At 48.8% G+C, this 20392-nt stretch overlaps 1 protein-coding gene across 1 annotated transcript in view; it reads left to right on the top strand.

Moving 5' to 3' along the window:
• The first annotated feature begins 37 nt into the window (after positions 1 to 37).
• F11R (F11 receptor) overlaps positions 38 to 20392 on the top strand; it is a 28595-nt gene continuing 8240 nt past the window's right edge. The window contains exon 1 of the mRNA XM_059674924.1: positions 38 to 197. Within this exon, the coding sequence (XP_059530907.1) occupies positions 137 to 197 (61 nt within the window). The 5' untranslated portion in view covers positions 38 to 136. The remainder of the gene's footprint in view (positions 198 to 20392) is intronic.

Below are 20392 nucleotides of genomic sequence, written 5' to 3'. Positions count from 1 at the left end.
ATCGCAACGCGAAGGGGCGTGGCCCCAGCCAATCCCGCTCGGGGGACGGGCCGCGGCGCGACCGCGGCCCAAGCTCGGCGCGCGGTTGGGTCTGTCCCGGGCTCGGGGGTGCTTTCGCGTCGGGATTCTGATCGTGATGGGTTCGAAGGCGAAAGTCGGAAGCCAGGAGTTGCTTCTCTTCGCGTCCGTGATCCTGTGTAAGTTCCTGGGTTTCGGGAAGGGTCGGTGGGTCGGGTCCGAGGTGGAGCGCGCCGCCCCCACGGCCCTGCCCGCGCTGGGACGGGCCGGAACCTGCCGGCCTCCCCTCCGCGGCCTTTGCCACGCCCGGCGCGCCCTGCCTCCCCCGCCCGCCCCGCCCGCCCCCCGCCCTCCGTGCGGCGCGGTCGGCTCCCCTCTCCGCCCTGACCCAGGTGAGGGTCCTGGTTCCACGTGCCCCTGGGAAGGGACCCCGCAATCCCGACCCGCAGCCGCGGGCCCCGCTCCCGAAGGGACCCCAAGACTCCCGGGGGGGGGGCGGGGGTTGGCGGCCGGAGAGCCTCTGGCTCCCGGGCTCGGGTGGCGGGGCGGCTGCTGGAGGGTCTGCGTGCGGAGCCCGAAGAGGAGATAAAACTGAAACCCGAATTTCCTCCGGAAACAGCTTTCAAAGTTGCTCCCGGGAGGACCTGGGTCAGGAGCCCTCCCGGGCGGGCGGCGGTGCCCTGAGCCCCGCGCTCCCTCCTCGGTCTCCATCGCACCTCGGCCCGCGCGGTCTGCGGGGCCGCGTCGCCGGGGTCCCGCGAGCCCCAGGGCAGGTGCCCTGCGCCGGGCGTACGGGGTCCTGGAGGCCATGTCCGGGGGGCGGGAGGAGCTGGCTCGCCTCATGGCCCCACCCGGAGGGGGATATCCCGGTCGGGGCGCGGCTGCGGCAGGAGCCCCTGTCCCCGGGTCCGGCCTGGCTTCGCGCTCCTGGTGACCTGAGGCCGGGGCCCCGTCTCCCCGTCTGTGCGCGCACGGGCCTGGCCGGCAGCCAGTGGGGGGCCGCGGGCGCACCAGGGCGGCGGGTTGCAGGTTCGGTCGCTGCCGGGCCGGGTTCGCCCGGGAACACTCTCACCCGGACTCTCTCTGGTTCTTACCCCGCCCTCCACCCCGAAAGGCAGGGGGGCTGCCCGCCGCCGAGGACTGGGAAGCGGCGCAGGGACCTGTCCCGCCCCTCGGGCTGGCAGCCGGGCCCCCGGAGGCGGGTGGGCGGTGCGCGCCCTCGGGCTGGAGGGTGAAAGCGCTGGATGGGGCCGAGGGCCGGGGAGGGGCCTGTCCTGTCGCCCGGGGCTCACAAGTCCGTCCCGGGCGTGGCCTCCCCAGGGGAGGACCGGGGAGCCCACACCTGAGCGGGGCACCTGCGGGCGGCAGCTCCCGCCGCCGAGCACCCGGCCCTGTGGGCCCCTCCCCCGAGAGCGCTGTGCGGGTGTGCGGACCCCGCGGGGCGGGTGTGCGGGTGTGCGGACCCCGTGGGGCGGGTGTGCGGACCCCGCGGGGCGGGTGTGCGGGTGTGCGGACCCCGCGGGGCGGGTGTGCGGGTGTGCGGACCCCGCGGGGCGGGTGTGCGGGTGTGCGGACCCCGGGGGGCGGGTGTGCGGGTGTGCGGACCCCGGGGGGCGGGTGTGCGGACCCCGCGGGGCGGGTGTGTGGGTGTGCGGACCCCGCGGGGCTGGTGTGCGGACCCCGCGGGGCTGGTGTGCGGGTCCTGCTGATTCTTGTGGGCGTTGCTTCTGGCTTTGCTGTTCAGGGCGATGCCCAGCCTCACACGGTAGCCGCCCCTGTGGGCTCCCGGGAAAGAACGTTCCCTTGAAACTAGAAACGAGGGACTGAGAACAGCCGGGAGTGAGCGGTCCGCACCCGCGCTCTCTCTCGGGCCCAGACACTTTCATGGGTGACGTTTCTCCTCAGTCTTTGTGATCCAGGGGCCGCCAGCCAAGTTTTGGTTTGGGCTAGAGCTTCCGGGATTTTTAACGCTTTTTAAGAAGTGTACTTAGAATAGGTCAATACCTGGGTGAGCTTGGAGAATACAGTGACATGACAGGCTCGGGAACTGCCCCCGCATACCTCCCCGCAGGCCCCTGGGTCCCCAGGTTTGTCATACAGATACGAGTATATGTAAATATGTGTGCTTCTACTCCCTTTTTTTACACAAAAAGAGGCAAACTGTAGACAGCCCGTCCGTCCTTCATCCTGTTCATTTCACTGAATGCCCCCTGAGAACTTCTGGTGTGTTACCTTGGCCATAGGACCCCTCCCAAGTCGGGGGCGGGGGGCCTGCTCTGTGGACACAGAAATGGCTGACACCCCTGCTCCGTCCGATCAGGCTTGAAAGCTACCAGTTTATGTGGGAGAAGAGAAATGATGGAGCCTGTTTTTCACACTTGTTAGCACTGAGGAGAGACGTGGGAGGTATCTACACTCAAGCCTGCTTCCTTTCCTGGGCCCACTTGTCAGTGCGGCTGTGGGAGAATTCCCAGGCTTGAGGGGATTGTGGGAAGCAATGTGAGTGACACATTCTGGGGCTTTCCAGGCACTGAAAACTCAAGAGCTCCTCTTCCTGCGACTCCCTGATAATAAGCAGGGTTTCGTCCAAAGTCCGGCTCCTGTCGATTGTTCCCTGGGTGGGGGAGGGTGCGGGCGGGTGGGGGAGGGCCAGAGGAAGCAGCTGGCTGGCAGGAAGTTTGATCCCTGCCCCTGGAGCTCTGGGCTGGCAGGCCAACCTTCCCAGGGAACGGGGCGGGGGAGGGGCGGCGCTGAGCTGGTGGAACTGGAAATTCTGCTGAGAATGGGCAGGAGGGGCCTGGAGGGAGCCCTCCTGGCCTGCACGCCGTCACCACTTTCTGTCGCCCTGGGAGCGCCGCTGACATCACTGAAACTGCAGCCGAAGGTGCTGTGTAGACTGTCAGGCCTATTGTTGGGTCTCAAAGCTTTCCTCTTGCCCACACCTTCCTGCTCTGTCCCACCCCAACCTTCAGGAATGAGGCGTGGTGGTGACCCGGCCAGCCTGGGCGGGGAGCCTGTTTTTGAGTTCTAGTTGTACAGCAACGTCAAATTCATTTGTTAATTCAATAAACATGAGTGTTTACAGTGTTCTGAGCACGGTGCCAGAGATCAGGGATAAAACAGTGAGTAACACCTGCTGTCAAGCTCTGCGGGGAGCAGAGCCACTGGGAACCATGAGCCCACCGGAGGCAGCGAGCCAAGTGCTGCCTTCCTGGCCCGGGTCCTGGGCCGTCCATGGCGAGAGGGGCAGTTTGGATGAACTTGTAGAGAAAACCAGAGGCTGGCTGGCTCGTTTCATCCCTGCCCTTCCTTTCTAAAAAAATGAATTCAAGCAAAATCATAACAAGAAAGCTACGTAAGGAAATTTATAATAACTAACAGGGTGTATAGAGAAAACACAGATTTCTTAATAAAGCAGTAGAAAGAAGCATCTTTTCCATTGTGGGTTTGACCTGCACAATGAATGGGTGTTGGGTCTGCTAGGTGCCTGGAGGCCTCCACCCTCTGGGACATCCTTCTCATCACAGCACCTTCCCTCTGGCCAAGGAGAGGGAGGAGCTGGAGGTGTGAGCATCCCTGGGTTGCTCTGCTCCCAAGGAGCCGGGGGCTACAGTAGCCTGTAAAACACAGAGCCGAGGCGCCAGGGGCTGTGAAAGTACAACCCGTTTTGGGAGCATAGGATGGAAGAGAGTTACTGTTTTGAAGTCTTATTTTTTTTTATTATTTTTTAAATATATTTTATTGATTTTTTACAGAGAGGACGGGAGAGGGATAGAGAGTTAGAAACATCGATGAGAGAGAAACATCGACCAGCTGCCTCCTACACATCTCCTACTGGGGATGTGCCCACAACCAAGGTACATGCCCTTGACCGGAATTGAACCTGGGACCTTTCAGTCCACAGGCAGACGCTCCATTCACTGAGCCAAACCAGTTAGGGCTGAAGTCTTATTTTTATGAAGAAATGATACATGCTCTAGGTCAGTGGTCGGCAAACCGAGGCTCGCGAGCCACATGTGGCTCTTTGGCCCCTTGAGTGTGGCTCTTCCACAAAATACCACGTGCGGGTGTGCATGTACAGTGCGATTGAAACTTCATGGCCCATGTGCAGAGGTCGGTTTTCGGAAAGGCGATAGACAACAAGTATACAAGACGAGTGTGGATGGGAGAGTTGGAAGGGGTCGACCTCAGCGAACTACCTCAATCCGATTGAGGACGTTTTTAGCAAAGGCCAGCTTAGGAGTACCCTCATTAAGTTAATAACGTACCTACCGATATAGTTTAAGTTTAAAAAATTTGGCTCTCAAAAGAAATTTCAATCGTACTGTTGATATTTGGCTCTGTTCACTAATGAGTTTGCCCACCACTGCTCTAGGTAGAAAAATGAGAAAACACGGAGGAATACAGAGAAAATCACATGTAATCCTATTATCTGGAGAGAAACACTTAATGCTGGCATTTCATTCCAGTCTTTCCTCATTTGGGACTAGTATACATTATCAAAATATGCTTTAAGCAAATTCCACTGTGTGGCTATAACAAGTTACTTGTAAATCCTTGTTGGCATTTACTTTTCTTTGCTGCACTAATAACACACAGCTGTTCCTGTACATGCATCTTTAAGGGTCTCTTTTAAGTCTAACTTGGGTTACGTTTCCTGCCTTGCTGCTTGTAGCTGTGTGACCTGGGGCAACTATGCTCAGCCTCCATGTTCTCATCTGTAAAATGGACGGTAACAATAGTACTTGTCTCAAGGTTTCTGTGAGAATCGAATGAGACAGTGCATATCAGGCACAAATCTAAATGTGGGTGTTCGGGGACCTCTCTGCCGTTACTCCACTGGTCCAGACAGTCAGAGACTTTGCCCAGATTCCAGAGGACGGACCTTAGGCTCTACCTGGTCACCATGTAAGAAAAGCACACAGATGAGATAAGTGTTTACATGGGATCTATTTTGGGAAATACAGTTTGCTAGTTTTTGTATTACTTGGATACAAAGTGATTTCAGGTACTATATCCCCAGTTGGCACACCTGACTGTTTGAGAACATGCTTGATTGATTTGAGTGTGAATGCCAGCATCACCTCCTCCCTCTCTGTACCTAACTCCCTCCTCCCCGCCTCCTACCCCTGTGCTCGGCCACCTGCCCCTCCGCCAGCCAGCGTCCAGGTGACCTGTGCTCTTTGTCTCCTGCCGTTTTTCTTTCCTGGACATTTATCAAGACTCACATGCACATTTCAGATCTTGATGGTGCAGCAATCTATTTCTTACTCATCTGTTACCTCATTTCACCATTAAAGTTTTATTTAATCATTCAGTGTTTCCTGGTGTGACACAATTTTCACATTTCCTGTTATTCTTTTTTCTGAAATATATTTTTTATTGATTTCAGAGAGGAAGGGAGAGGGAGAAATAGAAACATCAGTGATGAGAGAGAATCATTGATTGGCTGCCCCCTGCACACTAGCTGAAACCTGGGCATGTGCTCTGACCAGGAATTAAACCATGACCTCCTGGTTCATAGGTTTATGCTCAACACTGACCCACACTGGCCTGGCATGCTGATCTTTAAATAATTTAATTATTTTTCTCTTTTATTGAATTAATGTGTACAGCACAATGACTCACTATTTGTTTACATTGTGAAATGGTCACCACAGTCAGTCTAGTTAACAACCATCACCATACATAGTTACAGGTTTTTCCCCCTTGGGATAAAAACTTAAACAATTTTTAAAAAATGTATTGATTCTTTAAAATTGTGGGGTTTTGTTTTGTTTTTTTTTAAGTGAGAGAGGGAGAGGGAGGGAAAGAGAAAAAGAAACATCAATGTGTTGCTTCACTTATTTATGCTTCCAGTTGTTGCTTCTTGTATGTGCCCTGACATAGGGATGGATGATGCTCTGAGCTACTTGGCTAAGGCTCTGTGATGAAGAGAGTTACGGTTAATGTAAAAACATTGAAACCTGTAAAGAATTTTTGTAAGTTTATTTGAGCCAAACTGTCAACAATTGATTGAGATAATGCTCCGGAGAATGGTGGATTTTCCTCTATTTTTATACATTGCAATCAAAGGAAAGGGTAGGTTACCTGAAATCTATTGATGATAGACTAGAGAGGTGGGAGAAAGGAAGCGGGGGGGGGGGGGGGTGCGGGGGTACCCCTGGGATTAGATAAAAAGTAAAATGATGGACACATACTTAGGTGGGTTTGGGAACAATTAACATGACAACAACAATGAAGGAACCTGTGGTCTCTGTCCTGGGCGCCCAGCACATTAGGCTGTGCCCTGAGGGGTCCAGGAAAAGGGAAGTTACAAGTTACCCAGACACTTCACAGGGATGTTATCATAGATGCAAAAAGACAATAGGCTCAGGGAAGGTAAAGGTTGACCCTGTCAGTGAAGATACTGGCCTACGATGAAACCACCCACCGTAACTGCTTTTAGTTAAAGTTAAATTTCAGACCATCCTTTGTAGTGACTTTAGGTCTCTGAGTTTGCAAGACCGCCACGCAGGCCTGAGCTTGTCAGATCAGCATGTGGCCCCTTCTGTCCACAGAACTTTTAAGATTTACTTTCTTGGCAACTTTAAATATTCAATACAGTACTATTAACTGTACTCATGCTGTATATTACATCCCCACCAATCTGTTCTCTGTATCTATGAAGTTGTGTGTGTGTTTTGTTTTTGTTTTACCTGTAACTGAGATGATAGGGTATTGGTCTTTCTCTCTGATTTATTTAACTTAGCGTAATATTCTTAAGGTCCATCCATGTTGTCACAAAGGGCAAGATTTCATCCCCCCCCCCCCCCGAAATTTTATTTCATAATGAGCTATTCATAAATAAATTACAAGTAACTATCTGTAGATGTTTAAATATATAGATATGTATTCTTTTATTGGATATAGCATTTTATCCTACGAATACTGCTCATTCTATTTTTCCATTTCTCTACTGCTGAAGTTGAAGATTTTATTCTTTTATGGCTGAATAATATTCACTGTCTGTTGGTGGATACTAAGGTTGTTTGCATAACTTGGCTATTGTAGATGCTGCAGTGGGCATGGGGCTGTAACGTTTTGAGTTAGTGTTTTTATTTTTTTCGGGCAAATACTCAGATGAAATTGCTGGCTCATATGGTAGTCATCTGTTTAATTTCCCCCCAGGAACCTCCATACTGTTTTCCATAGTTGCTGCACCAATCTACACCCCCCCAACAGTGCAGGGCTCCCTTTTCTCCACATCCTGGGCAACACTTGTTATTTCTTGTCTTTTTGATAATAGCTACTCTAGCAGGTGTGAGGTGTTATATCATGGTGGCCCTTTGTATGTCTTTGGGAAAATCTCTACTCAGAATTGTGGCCCACTTTTGTGTGTGTGTGTGTGTGTGTGTGTGCGCGTGTGTGTGTGTTTGCTATCAAGTAGTATGCATTTTTTTTTTTACATATTTTGGACACTAACTCCTTATCAGATATATGATTTGCAAACATTCTCTCCCATTCAATAAGTTGCCTTTTCATTCTGTTGATGGTGTCCTTCTCTGGGCAGAATGTGGAGTCTTTCATTGTGCAGAAATGCCATCATGCTGACCTCAGAATCCCTGGGGATTCGAATGAAACGCCCATTACTGGTGCCCAGCTTATGAAACTGGGCAACCAATGCGTCCGCGCTGCCTGTCACTACTTGAGCCAGTTCAGCAGAGGCAGGGTTGAATCCTACGTGAGCGTTTATTCCAATCCTGCCGGCAGCGTGGAGAATAGCAGGTCATCCACAAACATCTGCTCTGCCCCCCATAAGCCGGCTGCTAATATTGGGCAGAAGGACAAAGGTTACTGGGGGAAGTGGGTTCCAGGCAGGAAAGTAGGCAAAAGGAATAAAAAGGAGTAAATGGTTGCAGTTGCAGGCCATGCGGGCTGGGCGGGGTCCCTTGTTGGGGCCTTAAGGTTAAGCTTTCCATGACAAGAGGCAGTTCTGGAAGGATCCTGGGCCACCGCCTTCCAGGGCTGGCGCCAGGCCCCTCTCAGGGGCACACGCTCAGCCAGGTTACAGTGCGCTTTACTTAGTCAGAACAAGTAATCAAGTTTAACAGAATGATCAATATTTCTTATAACTATAGCTAGTGCCCAAAATTTTATTTTTGTTCCGGCCGGGATAGCAAGCCCCACAGAACGGCGGCCCCCGCCGTCCACCCCAGGAGCTGGGCTGGAGCTGGTCCCCCGCCCCCCTCGCCCTGTCCGCGAGCGCCCAGTCGGAGGGGAGGAGAGGGTGTCTTGAGGGCCCTTAATGGCCGAGCCCAAGGCCCTGTTTTCAAATGCGGTCCAGTTTCGAGGCCCTGCGGGAGAGCTTTCCCGTTGGATTTTGAAGGAACACTTCCCGCCGTGCAGGCCCGGGTCCCCACTCTCTGCCGCTGATGGAGTCTGCATTACAAAACCTCCTGGAGCTGCCCGCTCTGATCTCCCCACACCCCTCCCCCGCGGGGACGGCCTGGGGGGGGGCGGTAAGGGGGCAGAGGGTTAAGTAGTTTCCAGACTGTGAAGCAACTTTGAAAACACTTCATCCTTAAGTTAATGAAGTTAAGTTTTAAGAAAGATTAATAGGACACTCCCCCCCCCCCAACTGAATATTTGGAAAAACACACACCTTTGCTGGTATTAAATTTTTTTAAAGATTGGGTTTTAAATTAAGTTTGTTTTTTCTGTTAATATAAGAAACATTCAAACTGGTAAAGAATTTTTGTGAGTTTATTTGAGCCAAACTGTCAACAATTTCCAGAAGCAGATTCTGAATGTGTTGAAATGATGCTCCTTTTCCGAAGAAAGGCAATTCTCACCCACTTCTATAAATTATCCTCAAAGGAGGATCCGCTAGTGCAGTGGTCTCAACCTTCCCAATGCCACCACCCCCAATTTCATTGTTATAAATTGAACATAATTAAAGCATAGTGATTAATCACAAAAACAATATGTAGAAAAAAACCACAATATGTAATTATATACAGTGGGGCCTTGACTTACGAATTTAATTTGTTCCGTGACAGAGCTCGTAACTCAAATTACTCGTATGTCAAATCAATTTTCACCATTAAAATGAATTGAAATGCCATTAATCTGTTCTGGACACCCAAAAAACGAAGTTTTGCAAAATAACTGCAAGCACAAATGCGAGCACAACACTGATGCTTCAACTAAGAGCTAACCGCTTAAAGTGAACGAGTGAGACACGTGGTGCTGGGCTGATGTGGTGGCGTTCACTGTGACATTCGCTGCGCCAACTAGCGGTGGGGTATCCGAAGCTGGCTCTTAACCGAATTTTAGCTCGCAACTCAAAGCAAAAAATCAGCCGAGAAACGGCTCATATCTCGAAAAACTCGTTAGTCGGGACACTCGTAAGTCAAGGCCCCACTGTATGTGTTTTCCGATGGTCTTAGGCAACCCCTGTGAAAGCGTTGTTTGACCCCCAAAGGGGCCGCGACCCACAGGTTGAGAACCGCTGCGCTAGTGGGTTACTGGAATTCCGTTGGTGGTAGGTGAGGGAGGTGGGAGAAAGCAAAGGGGCAGGGGCCTCTGGGATTGGATGAAATGAAGTGCTAAGACACTCATCCTGCATAGGTGCATACAGAATAGTTAACAGTCAACAATTAACAGATAACAAGAACAGTGAGGGAGTCTGTGGTCTCCCAGGTGCATTGGCTGTGCCCTGAGGGGTCTGGATAAAGAGAAGTTACGAGTCACCCTGACATTCCAAAGTAGTGTTATCATAGATGCAAAAACACAATAGGCTCAGTTAAGATCAAAGTTGATCTTTTTCTGGGAAGCTTAGGACATGATTACCCACCATACACTTCCTTAAAAAAAAAATCTACTTATGTAAGAACCACGACCAACCACGACCAACTGGAAGGAAGTCCTGCAGGCAGGGGTTGTCTTGGAAATGGCTGCACCCTCCCCCAGCTGTTTCCTGGAGGGTGAGTTTTCAGGTAGGAGCAGAGCCGGGAAGCGAAATGATTTTTAATGGATCTACTATTGAAGCTACCTTTGGAAATACTATATAGATCCATGTTTCTCAACCTTAGCTGCACATTAGAATCACCTGGGAATCTTTAAAATCCTGATTCCTGGGCCTCATCCTCCAGAAGTTCTGTTTCTTTGTTACTAATGTTGTGGCCCCACCCCATAACAAAGAAACAATTTCCGGAGGATGAGGCCCAGGAACCAGGATTTTAAAAAGATCCCCAGGTGATTCTAATGTGCAGCCAAGGTTGAGAACCACTGCTATAGATAATATTAAAAATATATCTAAACGTGCAATTCTTTGTCCAAAAAATGAACATGTTCATAAATTAAATGAAGAAAATTTGGATCTACTCGATGGAGATTTTCACACATACTTGAGTGATGATTCCATTGGTTCCACAGATGATGCTGAAAAGGAAAATTTTCCCATCAAATTTCTTAATAGTATTACTCCTTCAGGAATGCCGTGTCATAAATTAAAATTACAGGTGGGTGCAATCATCATGCTATTGAGAAATCTCAATAGTAAATGGGGTCTTTGTAATGGTACCAGATTTATTATCAAAAGATTACGACCTAACATTATCGAAGCTGAAATATTAACAGGATCTGCAGAGGGAGAGGTTGTTCTGATTCCAAGAATTGATTTGTCCCCATTTGACACTGGCCTCCCATTTAAATTGATTTGACGACGGTTTCCCATGATGCCAGCATTTGTGATGACTATTATTAATCACAAGGACAAACTCTAGACAGAGTAGGAATATTCCTATCTGAACCCGTTTTTGCACATGGTCAGTTATATGTTGCTTTCTCTCGAGTTTGAAGAGCGTGTGACGTTACAGTTAAAGTTGTAAATACTTCATCACAAGGGAAATTAGTCAAGCACTCTGAAAGTGTTTTCACTCTTAATGTGGTGTACAGGGAGATTTAGAATAAGTTTAATCACTTTATCAATCATTGTTTGCATCACTGTTGTTTTCATATCATGTTTTTGTTGTTTTCATATCATGTTTTTGTCGTTTTTATATCATGCCTCTGTTGTTATATCCTTTTGTTACTGTTTATTTATTAATAAATTTATGTACTATTTCATATACATTTTACTAATTTCCTTTCATCTCTCACACTTCTTTTATAGAGAAAGGGCAAATAGCAATATTAAAGTATCTCTGCTAATTAATTCCCTTTTTAAAAAATATATACTTCATTGATTTTTTTTACAGAGAGGAAGGGAGAGGGATAGAGAGTTAGAAACATCGATGAGAGAGAAACATCGATCAACTGCCTCCTGCACACTCCCCACTGGGTATGTGCCCACAACCAAGGTACATGCCCTTGACCGGAATCGAACCTGGGACCCTTGAGTCTGCAGGCCGATGTTCTATCCACTGAGCCAAATCAGTTAGGGCAATTAATTCCCTTTTATTTTTATTTATTTATTTATTTATTTTTTAAACAATATATTTTTTAAAAAATATATTTTATTGATTTTTTACAGAGAGGAAGGGAGAGAGATAGAGAGTTAGAAACATCGATGAGAGAGAAACATCGACCAGCTGCCTCCTACACACTCCCCACTGGGGATGTGCCCACAACCCAGGTACATGCCCTTGACTGGAATCGAACCCGGGACCTTTCAGTCCGCAGACCGACGCTCTATCCACTGAGCCAAACCGGTTTCGGCAACTGCTTTTTAATTTTAAAAGTTTTAATTTCAGACCATCAGAGATTACTTTGAACTCTGAGTTTGCAAGGCCGCCACACAGGCCTTCCCTGAGCCGGTGAGGTCAGCATGTGGCCTTTGTGCCACTTCATTTGGACACATCCTATCTGCCAGTTTGGAAAATGGCCTTAGCTTTGTTGATGAGCCTCAGCAAGTGGATGTTATAATGAATGTCTGCTGGGACCTACCTTAAGGCTCTATGTCAGGGGTCCTCAAACTTTTTAAACAGGGGCCAGTTCACTGTCCCTCAGACCGTTGGAGGGCCGGACTATAGTTTAAAAAAAAACTATGAACAAATTCCTATGCACACTGCACAGATCTTATTTTGAAGTAAAAAACCAAAACGGGAACAAATACAATACTTGTATGTGCATGTGGCCCGCGGCCGCAGTTTGAGGACCCCTGCACTATGTTGTTCATTGCAAACTTGAGCAGATTTTGCCTGGAGCTGAGTACTCAGCATATTAAATAGCGTGCGGTCCCTGCTCCCTGGGTTTGTGCCTGGCAGGGGACCCGGTGCACAGATGATGTTCTGACTCACAGACCTGCTGTGACTGCTTTGCACTGGGCAGTGGGGGCCTTGGCTCTGCTGAGGGAGGCCATTGGCTGGAAGGAATCGTGGAGGAAGAGAGGGGAGAGGGCGCTTGGTGGCAGGAGCAGTGTGTTGTGAAAAAACAGCTGTGCTGCTCTGGGAACTGGATTCAGTGTTCAGTTGCTGGAGGGTGAATTGCAGGAGCAGAGGGTGATGACAGCTTGTCACAAGGTCAGGTAGTGCCTGAACCTGGTCTTGCTGAAGAATGTGGATGCTCTCTTATAGGCGCTGTGGAAGCATGGATTTGAATCTGTTCCATCACTCAACAGCTCTGGGCCTCAGTTTCCCCATGTAAAATAAAGAGGATAATAGCAGTATCACCCAAAGACTCAGGCTGTTGTTGGGACGAAACAATAGTTGTGAGGTGTGCTCACCGCCGTGCCTGGCATGTAGTGAGTGCTCACCACACGTGGGCTCCTCCTCAGCAGTGGGGGGCGGGGGGGGGGGGCGCGGAACCTGCGTGGGACGCGATTCCACAGGCAGAGAAGCCAATTAGAGAAGAACTGCAGTTGTTCCGGCGATGCAGGCACTGAGACCGGCCGCGGGACCAGGAGGGGCCGCTTGAGCAGATTTGGGAGACGACATTGCACAGCTTGGTGTTTGACTAGAGTGAAGGGCAGGTGGTGGTCGCCTGCAGGTGACCGAGTAAACGGGGTCCCGCCAGCCCCGAGAGGAGGGGGGGAGAGAGGCAGTGGGCGTGTCAGCAGGCGCCGGGACAGGAGCCTGCAGCTCAGGTGAGAGGGAGTGGCTAGAGGTGGCCTGTGTGGTGTAAATGAATTTGGGGCTGCACTTGGGATTTCCTGGGGAATATGGAGAGGAGAAAAGGCCAGGATGATGCCGGGGATCACACATTAAGAGATGGACAGAGGAAGTGAAGCTAAGACAGGACTCTGAGGCCACACATAGAAACCAAGGGGCTGGAGGGACCTCTGAGGAGGGTGGTGGGCAGGGCAAACATCTTGCAAAAGACATAGAAGGTGACGAGAATGCTGCATGTTCTTGATTCTATGATTATTTTAATGTTTTGGAAATTGAGTGTGATTTATAGCCTATATATTTTTAATATGATTTCCCCTCAAGAAGCTCTTACTAAATTGATGTTATACCTTATAATCAGGGCATCTTAGAATTGAGAAATACGATGGCTGGTGACCTTAGTAAAAGCAGTTTTAATTCCAAGGTCAGGGCCAAAGCTGTCCTGCAGGAGGTGGGTAGGTGTGTTGGCTGGAAACTGCATAGACAACTTCTTTAAGAAGCTTGGAGAGCAGAGGATTCCACTGGAGAGGAACAAGGTTAAGTGGAGGTTTTCTGCGCCTGCAAGGGCCAGAGGTCTATTGATTGATGCCTTGGACTCAGTGGCTTTTCTTCTTGTGAAATTAGAGTGAATTAAACATCACAATGCAAAGGATGACGTTCCCTTCAGTCTTGGTGCATCATGGACATTAGCAGCCATTGGTGCACGTATGTGTACAGTATGCCCAGTACAGGTTCAAGGACAAGGGCAGAGGGGGCGCGATGAGGCGAGGGCAACAGAACCGATGAGGTGGCTGCTGGCTGCTCCGCTCTGCTGGCTGCCCCTGCAGTGACAGGGGTGAAGGAGAGGGTTTGGTGGGCTGGCGTACTTACATTCCTGCAGATTTACATTCATTTATGTCTAATTGAAGAAAATACTGGGGTAAGAAGAAGAAGCGTGTGCAGAGGAGCTATGGGCAGAAGAAGCTGCTACTTAAAAAAACATCCGTATCTGTAAAGAATTTTTTCGAATTTATTTGAGCCAAACTGTCAACAATTGCTGGGACACAAAATCTCAATGTATTGGGATAATGCTCCAGAGAATGGCAGTTTTTCACCTTATTTTATATATCACAATCAAAGGAGGAAACGTAAGTGGGTCACATGAGCTCCACTGGTGATGGATTAGGGAGGCGGGAGAAAGCAGAGGGGGGGAACCTCTGGGATTGGGTAAAAAGTAAAGTGATAGACACACACTTCTTTACTTAGGTGGGTACAGGATAGTGAACAGTCAACAATTAACTCAGTAAAATGAGGGGATTTGTGTCTCTGCAGAGGGTGCCTGTGCTTTGAGGGGTCTGGGAAAAGGAAAGTTACTTTGACATTCCAAGGATATGTTATCGCAGATGCAAAGGACAACAGGCTCAGTTAAGGTAAAGGTTGACCTTTGTCAGGGAGGATACTGGCCTAGGACGTGACTGCCCACCATCACTGCTTTTAGTTAAAGTTTTAATTTCAGACCATCCTTAGTGGTGACTTCAGGTCTCTGAGTTTTCAAGACCGCCATGCAGGCCTCCCCTGAGCTGGTCAGGTTAGTATGTGGCCCCTTTCGTCCACACATCCCCCTTTTGGCCATAAATCAATCCAAAGGATGCACTGATGACCAGCCTTTTGGTTGGATCATGGAGCCCCACAGTGCTAGGCAGGGTCATTCCTGGGAATTCTCAGTGGCAGCATTTGTCTTGCTGACCAGGGTGGACCACTGGAGATGGGGCAAGACCATAACCTTAGATGGCACTTAAGGTCAAATGATTATCCTATATAATAAAAGAGAAACATGCAAATTAACCATCCCTCTGCTATGCTCAAGCCACGCCCACAAGCCAACCAGAGTGAACATGCAAATTAACCCGACAAAGATGGCGGTTAATTGCATACGTAGGTGTCAGGCGCCCCAGGAGGTAACGGCGGCTGCGGCCGCAGGCTCCTGGGACCTTCGCTGGCGGAGAGCGGGAGGTTTGGAGGACTTGGCAGAGCAGGAGACCGCTGGGCATAGAGCAGAGTGAGAGAGAGGGCGGCTTGGAGGGCGTGGCTCCCTCTGTCACCCCAGCTTCCTCATCACAGCTGTGGACACTGACAGCAGGGAGGAGGAAGTCCCACCCCCTCAGAATCAGCTGTTGGTCAGACAGCTCTCAGCGTCCTGACAGCCAGGACTCTCATTCACCTGCATCTCAGACCGTGAGAGCAGAGAGGTGGGACTATGTCTAAAGAACAACTGTTGATACAACGTAGCTCTGCAGCCGAAAGATGCCGGCGTTATCGACAGAAAATGTCTGAAGAGCAACGTGCGTCTGATCTTGAAAGAAGGCGGCACCTGTGATAGAATGTATCTGAAGACCAGCTACTGGAAAAACGTCACTCTGGTGCCAAAAAACACCGGCATCATCGACAGAAAATGTCTAAGACCAACGTCGTGCCTTTGAAGTTGAAAGAAAGCAGTGGCGACGACAGAATATGCCTAGAGAACAGTCATCAACGAGTACTACCAATACTGGTAGGAACTGCCCGCTCAGCGAAAATGGAGTACATGAGGATGCAATTCTCTAACATAGTTGTGGAATGAGTTAGGTATGAATTTTGCCTATCACTAAATTTCTCTGATGAAAAACCATCCAATGGGAAATTTACTCGGTGTTGTAGCAAAGGGAAAGTCTGTCCAAATGATATACATTTTCCAGGTTACCCGACATATTTTAAAAGATTAATGTATTTAAAAAGGTTAATGACAAACGAAGATTCTGACAGTAAAAATTTCATGGAAAATATTCATTCCATAAATAGTTACTTTGCTTTTGCTTCCATGGGTGCAGATATTGCATCGCCATCAGGATATGGGCCATACTGTTTTAGAATACATGGACAAGTTTATCACCGTACTGGAACTTTACATTCTTCGGATGGTGTTTCTCGGAAGTTTGCTCAACTCTATATTTTGGATACAGCTGAAGCGATAAATAAAAGATTAGCAATGCCAGAAAACCAGGGCTGCTCAGAAAGACTCATGATCAACATCAACAACCTCATGCATGAAATAAATGAATTAACAAAATCGTACAAGATGCTCCATGAGGTAGAAAAGGAAGCCCAATCTGAAGCAGCAGCAAAAGGTATTGCTCCCACAGAGGTAATGATGGTGATTAAATACAATCATAACAGTGACCCAGGTAGATATAATTCTCCCCGTGTAACCGAGGTTGCTGTCATATTCAGAAACAAAGATGGAGAACCTCCTTTTGAAAAGGACTTGCTCATTCATTGTAAACCAGATCCCAGTAATCCAAATGCCACTAAAATGAAACAAATCAGTATCCTGTTTCCTACATTAGATGCAATGACATATCCTAATCTTTTTCCACATGGTGAACAAGGCTGGGGAACAGATATTGCATTAAGATGCAGAGACAACAGTGTAATCGACAATCATACTAGACAAAATGTAAGGACACGAGTCACACAAATGCAGTATTATGAATTTCATCTCTCCGTCCAGGACACGTTCAATCCTATTTTAAATGCAGGAAAATTAACTCAACAGTTTATGGTGGATTCATATTCAAAAATGGAGGCCAATCAGATAAATTTCATTAAAGCAAACCAATCTAAGTTGCGATTTGAAAAATATAGTGGTTTGATGGATTATCTCAAATCTAGATCTGAAAATGACAATGTGCCAATTGGTAAAATGATAATACTTCCATCATCTTTTGAGGGTGGTCCCAGAAATATGCAGCAGCGATATCAGGATGCTATGGCAATTGTAACGAGGTATGACAAGCCCGATTTATTCATAACCATGGCATGCAACCCCAAATAGGCAGATATTGGAAACAATTTACAACACTGGCAAAAAGTTGAAAACAGACCTGACTTTGTAGGCAGAGTTTTTAATATGAAGCTGAATGCTCTTTTAAATGATAAATGTAAACTCCATTTATTTGGCAAAGTAATAGCTAAAATTCATGTCATTGAATTTCAGAAACGTGGACTGCCTCACGCTCAAATATTATTGATATTAGATAGTGAGTCCAAATTACGTTCCTCTAATTAATTCCCTTTCAATGTGCATGAATTTCGTGCATTGGGCAACTAGTTATTCAAAATAAAAGGCAAGTAAATGAGAGGCAGTCAGATGCTATATGTCCTTGTTAAAAAGTATGTTGCATCATTTCTAATATGTGAGCCACCATGATCCAAGTATTTTTGCTGCTTGTCATAAGTTTTGTTTTTCTGCATCTGGTATAACATTTACATACCAGGAACAAAAGCAATAATATTAAACCAGTAACACTGATTAGAAACAGAAAATGTCTAATATTAGACAAGGAAGGATCGGAGGGGAACAAGTATCTGCTATTACCCAGAAGTTCTCATTTTCCTTCTGGGCAGTTAGTTTCATCCATTCCTATAGTTAGACAATACTCATCTCAAATACTCATCTAGATTAGATCCACATATAACGGCACCAGGGGAATCATTAGGGAGGTGTTCTTGGAGGGGTTTGTCCAAGATGGTCCTTTGTAATAGATTAGCCTGAAAAATGTACCAAAGCTCATATTGATAGTAAAGACCACCAATGTGTGGCCAGCAGAACATTAACTTCATTATCATAGCTGATAACCAGAGTATCATTGTCTAGCAAGTAGGACAGATTAACAAGTACCTGAGTTAAATGTTTCATGTCTAATAGGGGAAGAGTTCTAGGGAAATAGATATTGTTTCGCTAGGAATCTATAAGGAGGACAATCTACACTAAAAAAGAGAAACATGCAAATTGACCATCCCTCTGCTACTCCACCAGCCAATCAGAACGAGTATGCAAATTAACCCAACAAAGACGACAGTTGATTTGCATATGCAGGTGCCGGAGCGAAGACTGAAGACAGCATAGAAGGAAGCCAAGCGCTGCGGAAGGGCGCGAGCGCGAGGGAGGAGGAGAAGGGCGGAGCCGAGGCAGCGGGGGAGGGAGCGAGGCAGCGGGAGAGGGAGCGAGGCTGTGGGGGAGGGAGGGAGGCAGCGGGGGAGGGAGCGAGGCAGTGGGGGAGGGAGTGAGGCAGAGGAGAGGGCTCTTTTCTCTGCTTCACTCCGGTCGCAGGAAGCCCTATTGCAGGAATCTTCCTGCAACGGGCTTCTAGTCTATATAATAAAAACCGAGTGGCTGTAACACCTAAACGGTCGCTATGAGGCCCATTGTGGCCAGTGAACCCAGCTCCTCTCCCAGCCCCACCCCAGATCAGCCTCTCCTACCCCGCGGCCCCTTGCCCAGGCAGGCCCAGCGCCCCACAGGGGACCCTTGCCTCCATGGGAAGGGGGGGTGCGGCTGGCCTGCAAGCCTCCAGCGGCCCCTCACCCAGGCCGGGGCAGCTCTGGGGGCCGGGTGTATGCTGCGTAGTCTTTTAAAAATAAAGACCCGCACTGGCTGCCCCGCCCCCGCCCCCGCCCCCACCCCACATGGAGCCGCAGGTGGAGCGGCTCGGGTGGGTGTGGGCTGCGCAGTCCCAGGCCCCGTGGGGTGGAGAGGTTCACGCAGCAGCTGGTGTAGCGACGCCAGTTAACATTGCTGGGGAGGCCGGTGGGGCCGCCGTGTCCCGGGGCAGCCTGTTTATGCTGGGACCCGGGTGCGTGGCCGCACACACGCGGTGGGCATGTGCTGGGAACGCGGCGCAGGCATCATATGGACATTCGTGCGTGAAAAGGCGTGCACACAGCTTTGTGTGCATAAATACATCTGTTTCTCAGAAGCGTACCTGGAAAGGCACTTTATCTATAATAGGCAGTTTTCAAAATGTAATCCAGAGCAAGGGATCTGTAGCGAAAACACGCCCACAAGGAAAGGCTTTTGATACTAAACACAGAGCTGTAATGGAAGTGTTTATGCCCAAATACTCTGTGAATCAACCATATGGTGATATTTATTGTCTGGTGGGTCTGCCTGAAAGGTTTGGTCGATCAGTTCTCATTTCACAAAAATAAGATAATGTACTAAGTGCTGACTGACTGTACACGCCAAGGCAGAGGAGCTCACCCGCGTGTGTACTTTGTGCTCCTGTGAGGCACACCAGGCTGTTCATGAGTGTAACCTGGATGATGTGACAATGGGGGGTGGGGGTGTGGCCGGCTGTTTTAAAAATTAGGCACCTCACAGCTTTTAAGACAAACGTGTTAACCTACAATGGTCAGAAGGCAGGTCGGGGTCTTCGAAGACCTTTGTGTGGGCCTCAGACATAAAAAAGCAGCTGCCTTTAGGGTGTGGCCTGAAAGAAACCTGCTACAAAGCCTGGATGGGGGGGGGGGCGGACTACCGCGCGATTTCAAATGCTGGGCCTCTAGTCTATAATAAGAAAAGCATAATATGCTAATTAGACCAGATATCCTTGGGACCCGATGCTCTATCCACTGAGCCAAAAAGGTTAGGGCAAGATTAGCCTTTTTTCCCCTCCCAGTTGAAGAGTTTGTACCCCAAAAGAAAAGGGACCCTCAAGGCCCTGTGGCCAGGTTCCCATCTCCAGAGGCATGGGTAGCAAGCAGAGGGTTAGGCATCTCTGCACATCTCTGGGCTGTTTGGGCCATTCTGAGGGGCGGGTCCCCTGTTAAGCCTCCTCTCAGGCTGTCATGGAAGTTAGTGACATGACATGAAGAAAAGGTGGTTAGCAAAAGTTCGGTCAGTCTCAAGGTTAGTTTCCTCTTGGGAGGTTCTTTTAAAATCATCATTTTCCCTTTTGGTTCAGTATCTGGTTCATTTAGTTCTGAATACTCATTACCCTTCTGCAAAAACATACGTGGGCATCAGTGACTTTAAAAGCCTCTCCCTGTCAGGGGAATTGGGGCCGATTTGACCAGTAAAATCTATGCTGTCCCTTAACGTGCCCCAGTTGAAAGGGGACCGGTCCTGACTTTTTTTTTTGTTTTTTAAATATATTTTATTGACTTTTTACAGAGAGGAAAGGAGAGAGATAGAGAGTTAGAAACATCGATGAGACAGAAACATCGATCAGCTGCCCCCTGCACATCTCCTACTGGGGATGTGCCCGCAACCAAGGTACATGCCCTTGACCGGAATCGAACCTGGGACCCTTCAGTCCGCAGGCGGACACTCTATCCACTGAGCCAAACCGGTTTCGGCTGGTCCTGACTTTTAAGCAGCCATTGGTTGCGTAGGTACTCCCACCATTTGTACAGAAGCCTTACGAGGCAGAGGGAAGCTGACATGGGCAGGGTTAGTAACAGATAAAGTGGCCCCAGTACCTACA

Source organism: Myotis daubentonii, chromosome 18 (genome assembly GCF_963259705.1).
Source record: "Myotis daubentonii chromosome 18, mMyoDau2.1, whole genome shotgun sequence".
NCBI lineage: Eukaryota > Metazoa > Chordata > Mammalia > Chiroptera > Vespertilionidae > Myotis > Myotis daubentonii.
The sequence above is the reverse complement of the archived record's forward strand: the minus strand, read 5'-3'. Positions and strand labels throughout refer to the sequence as shown.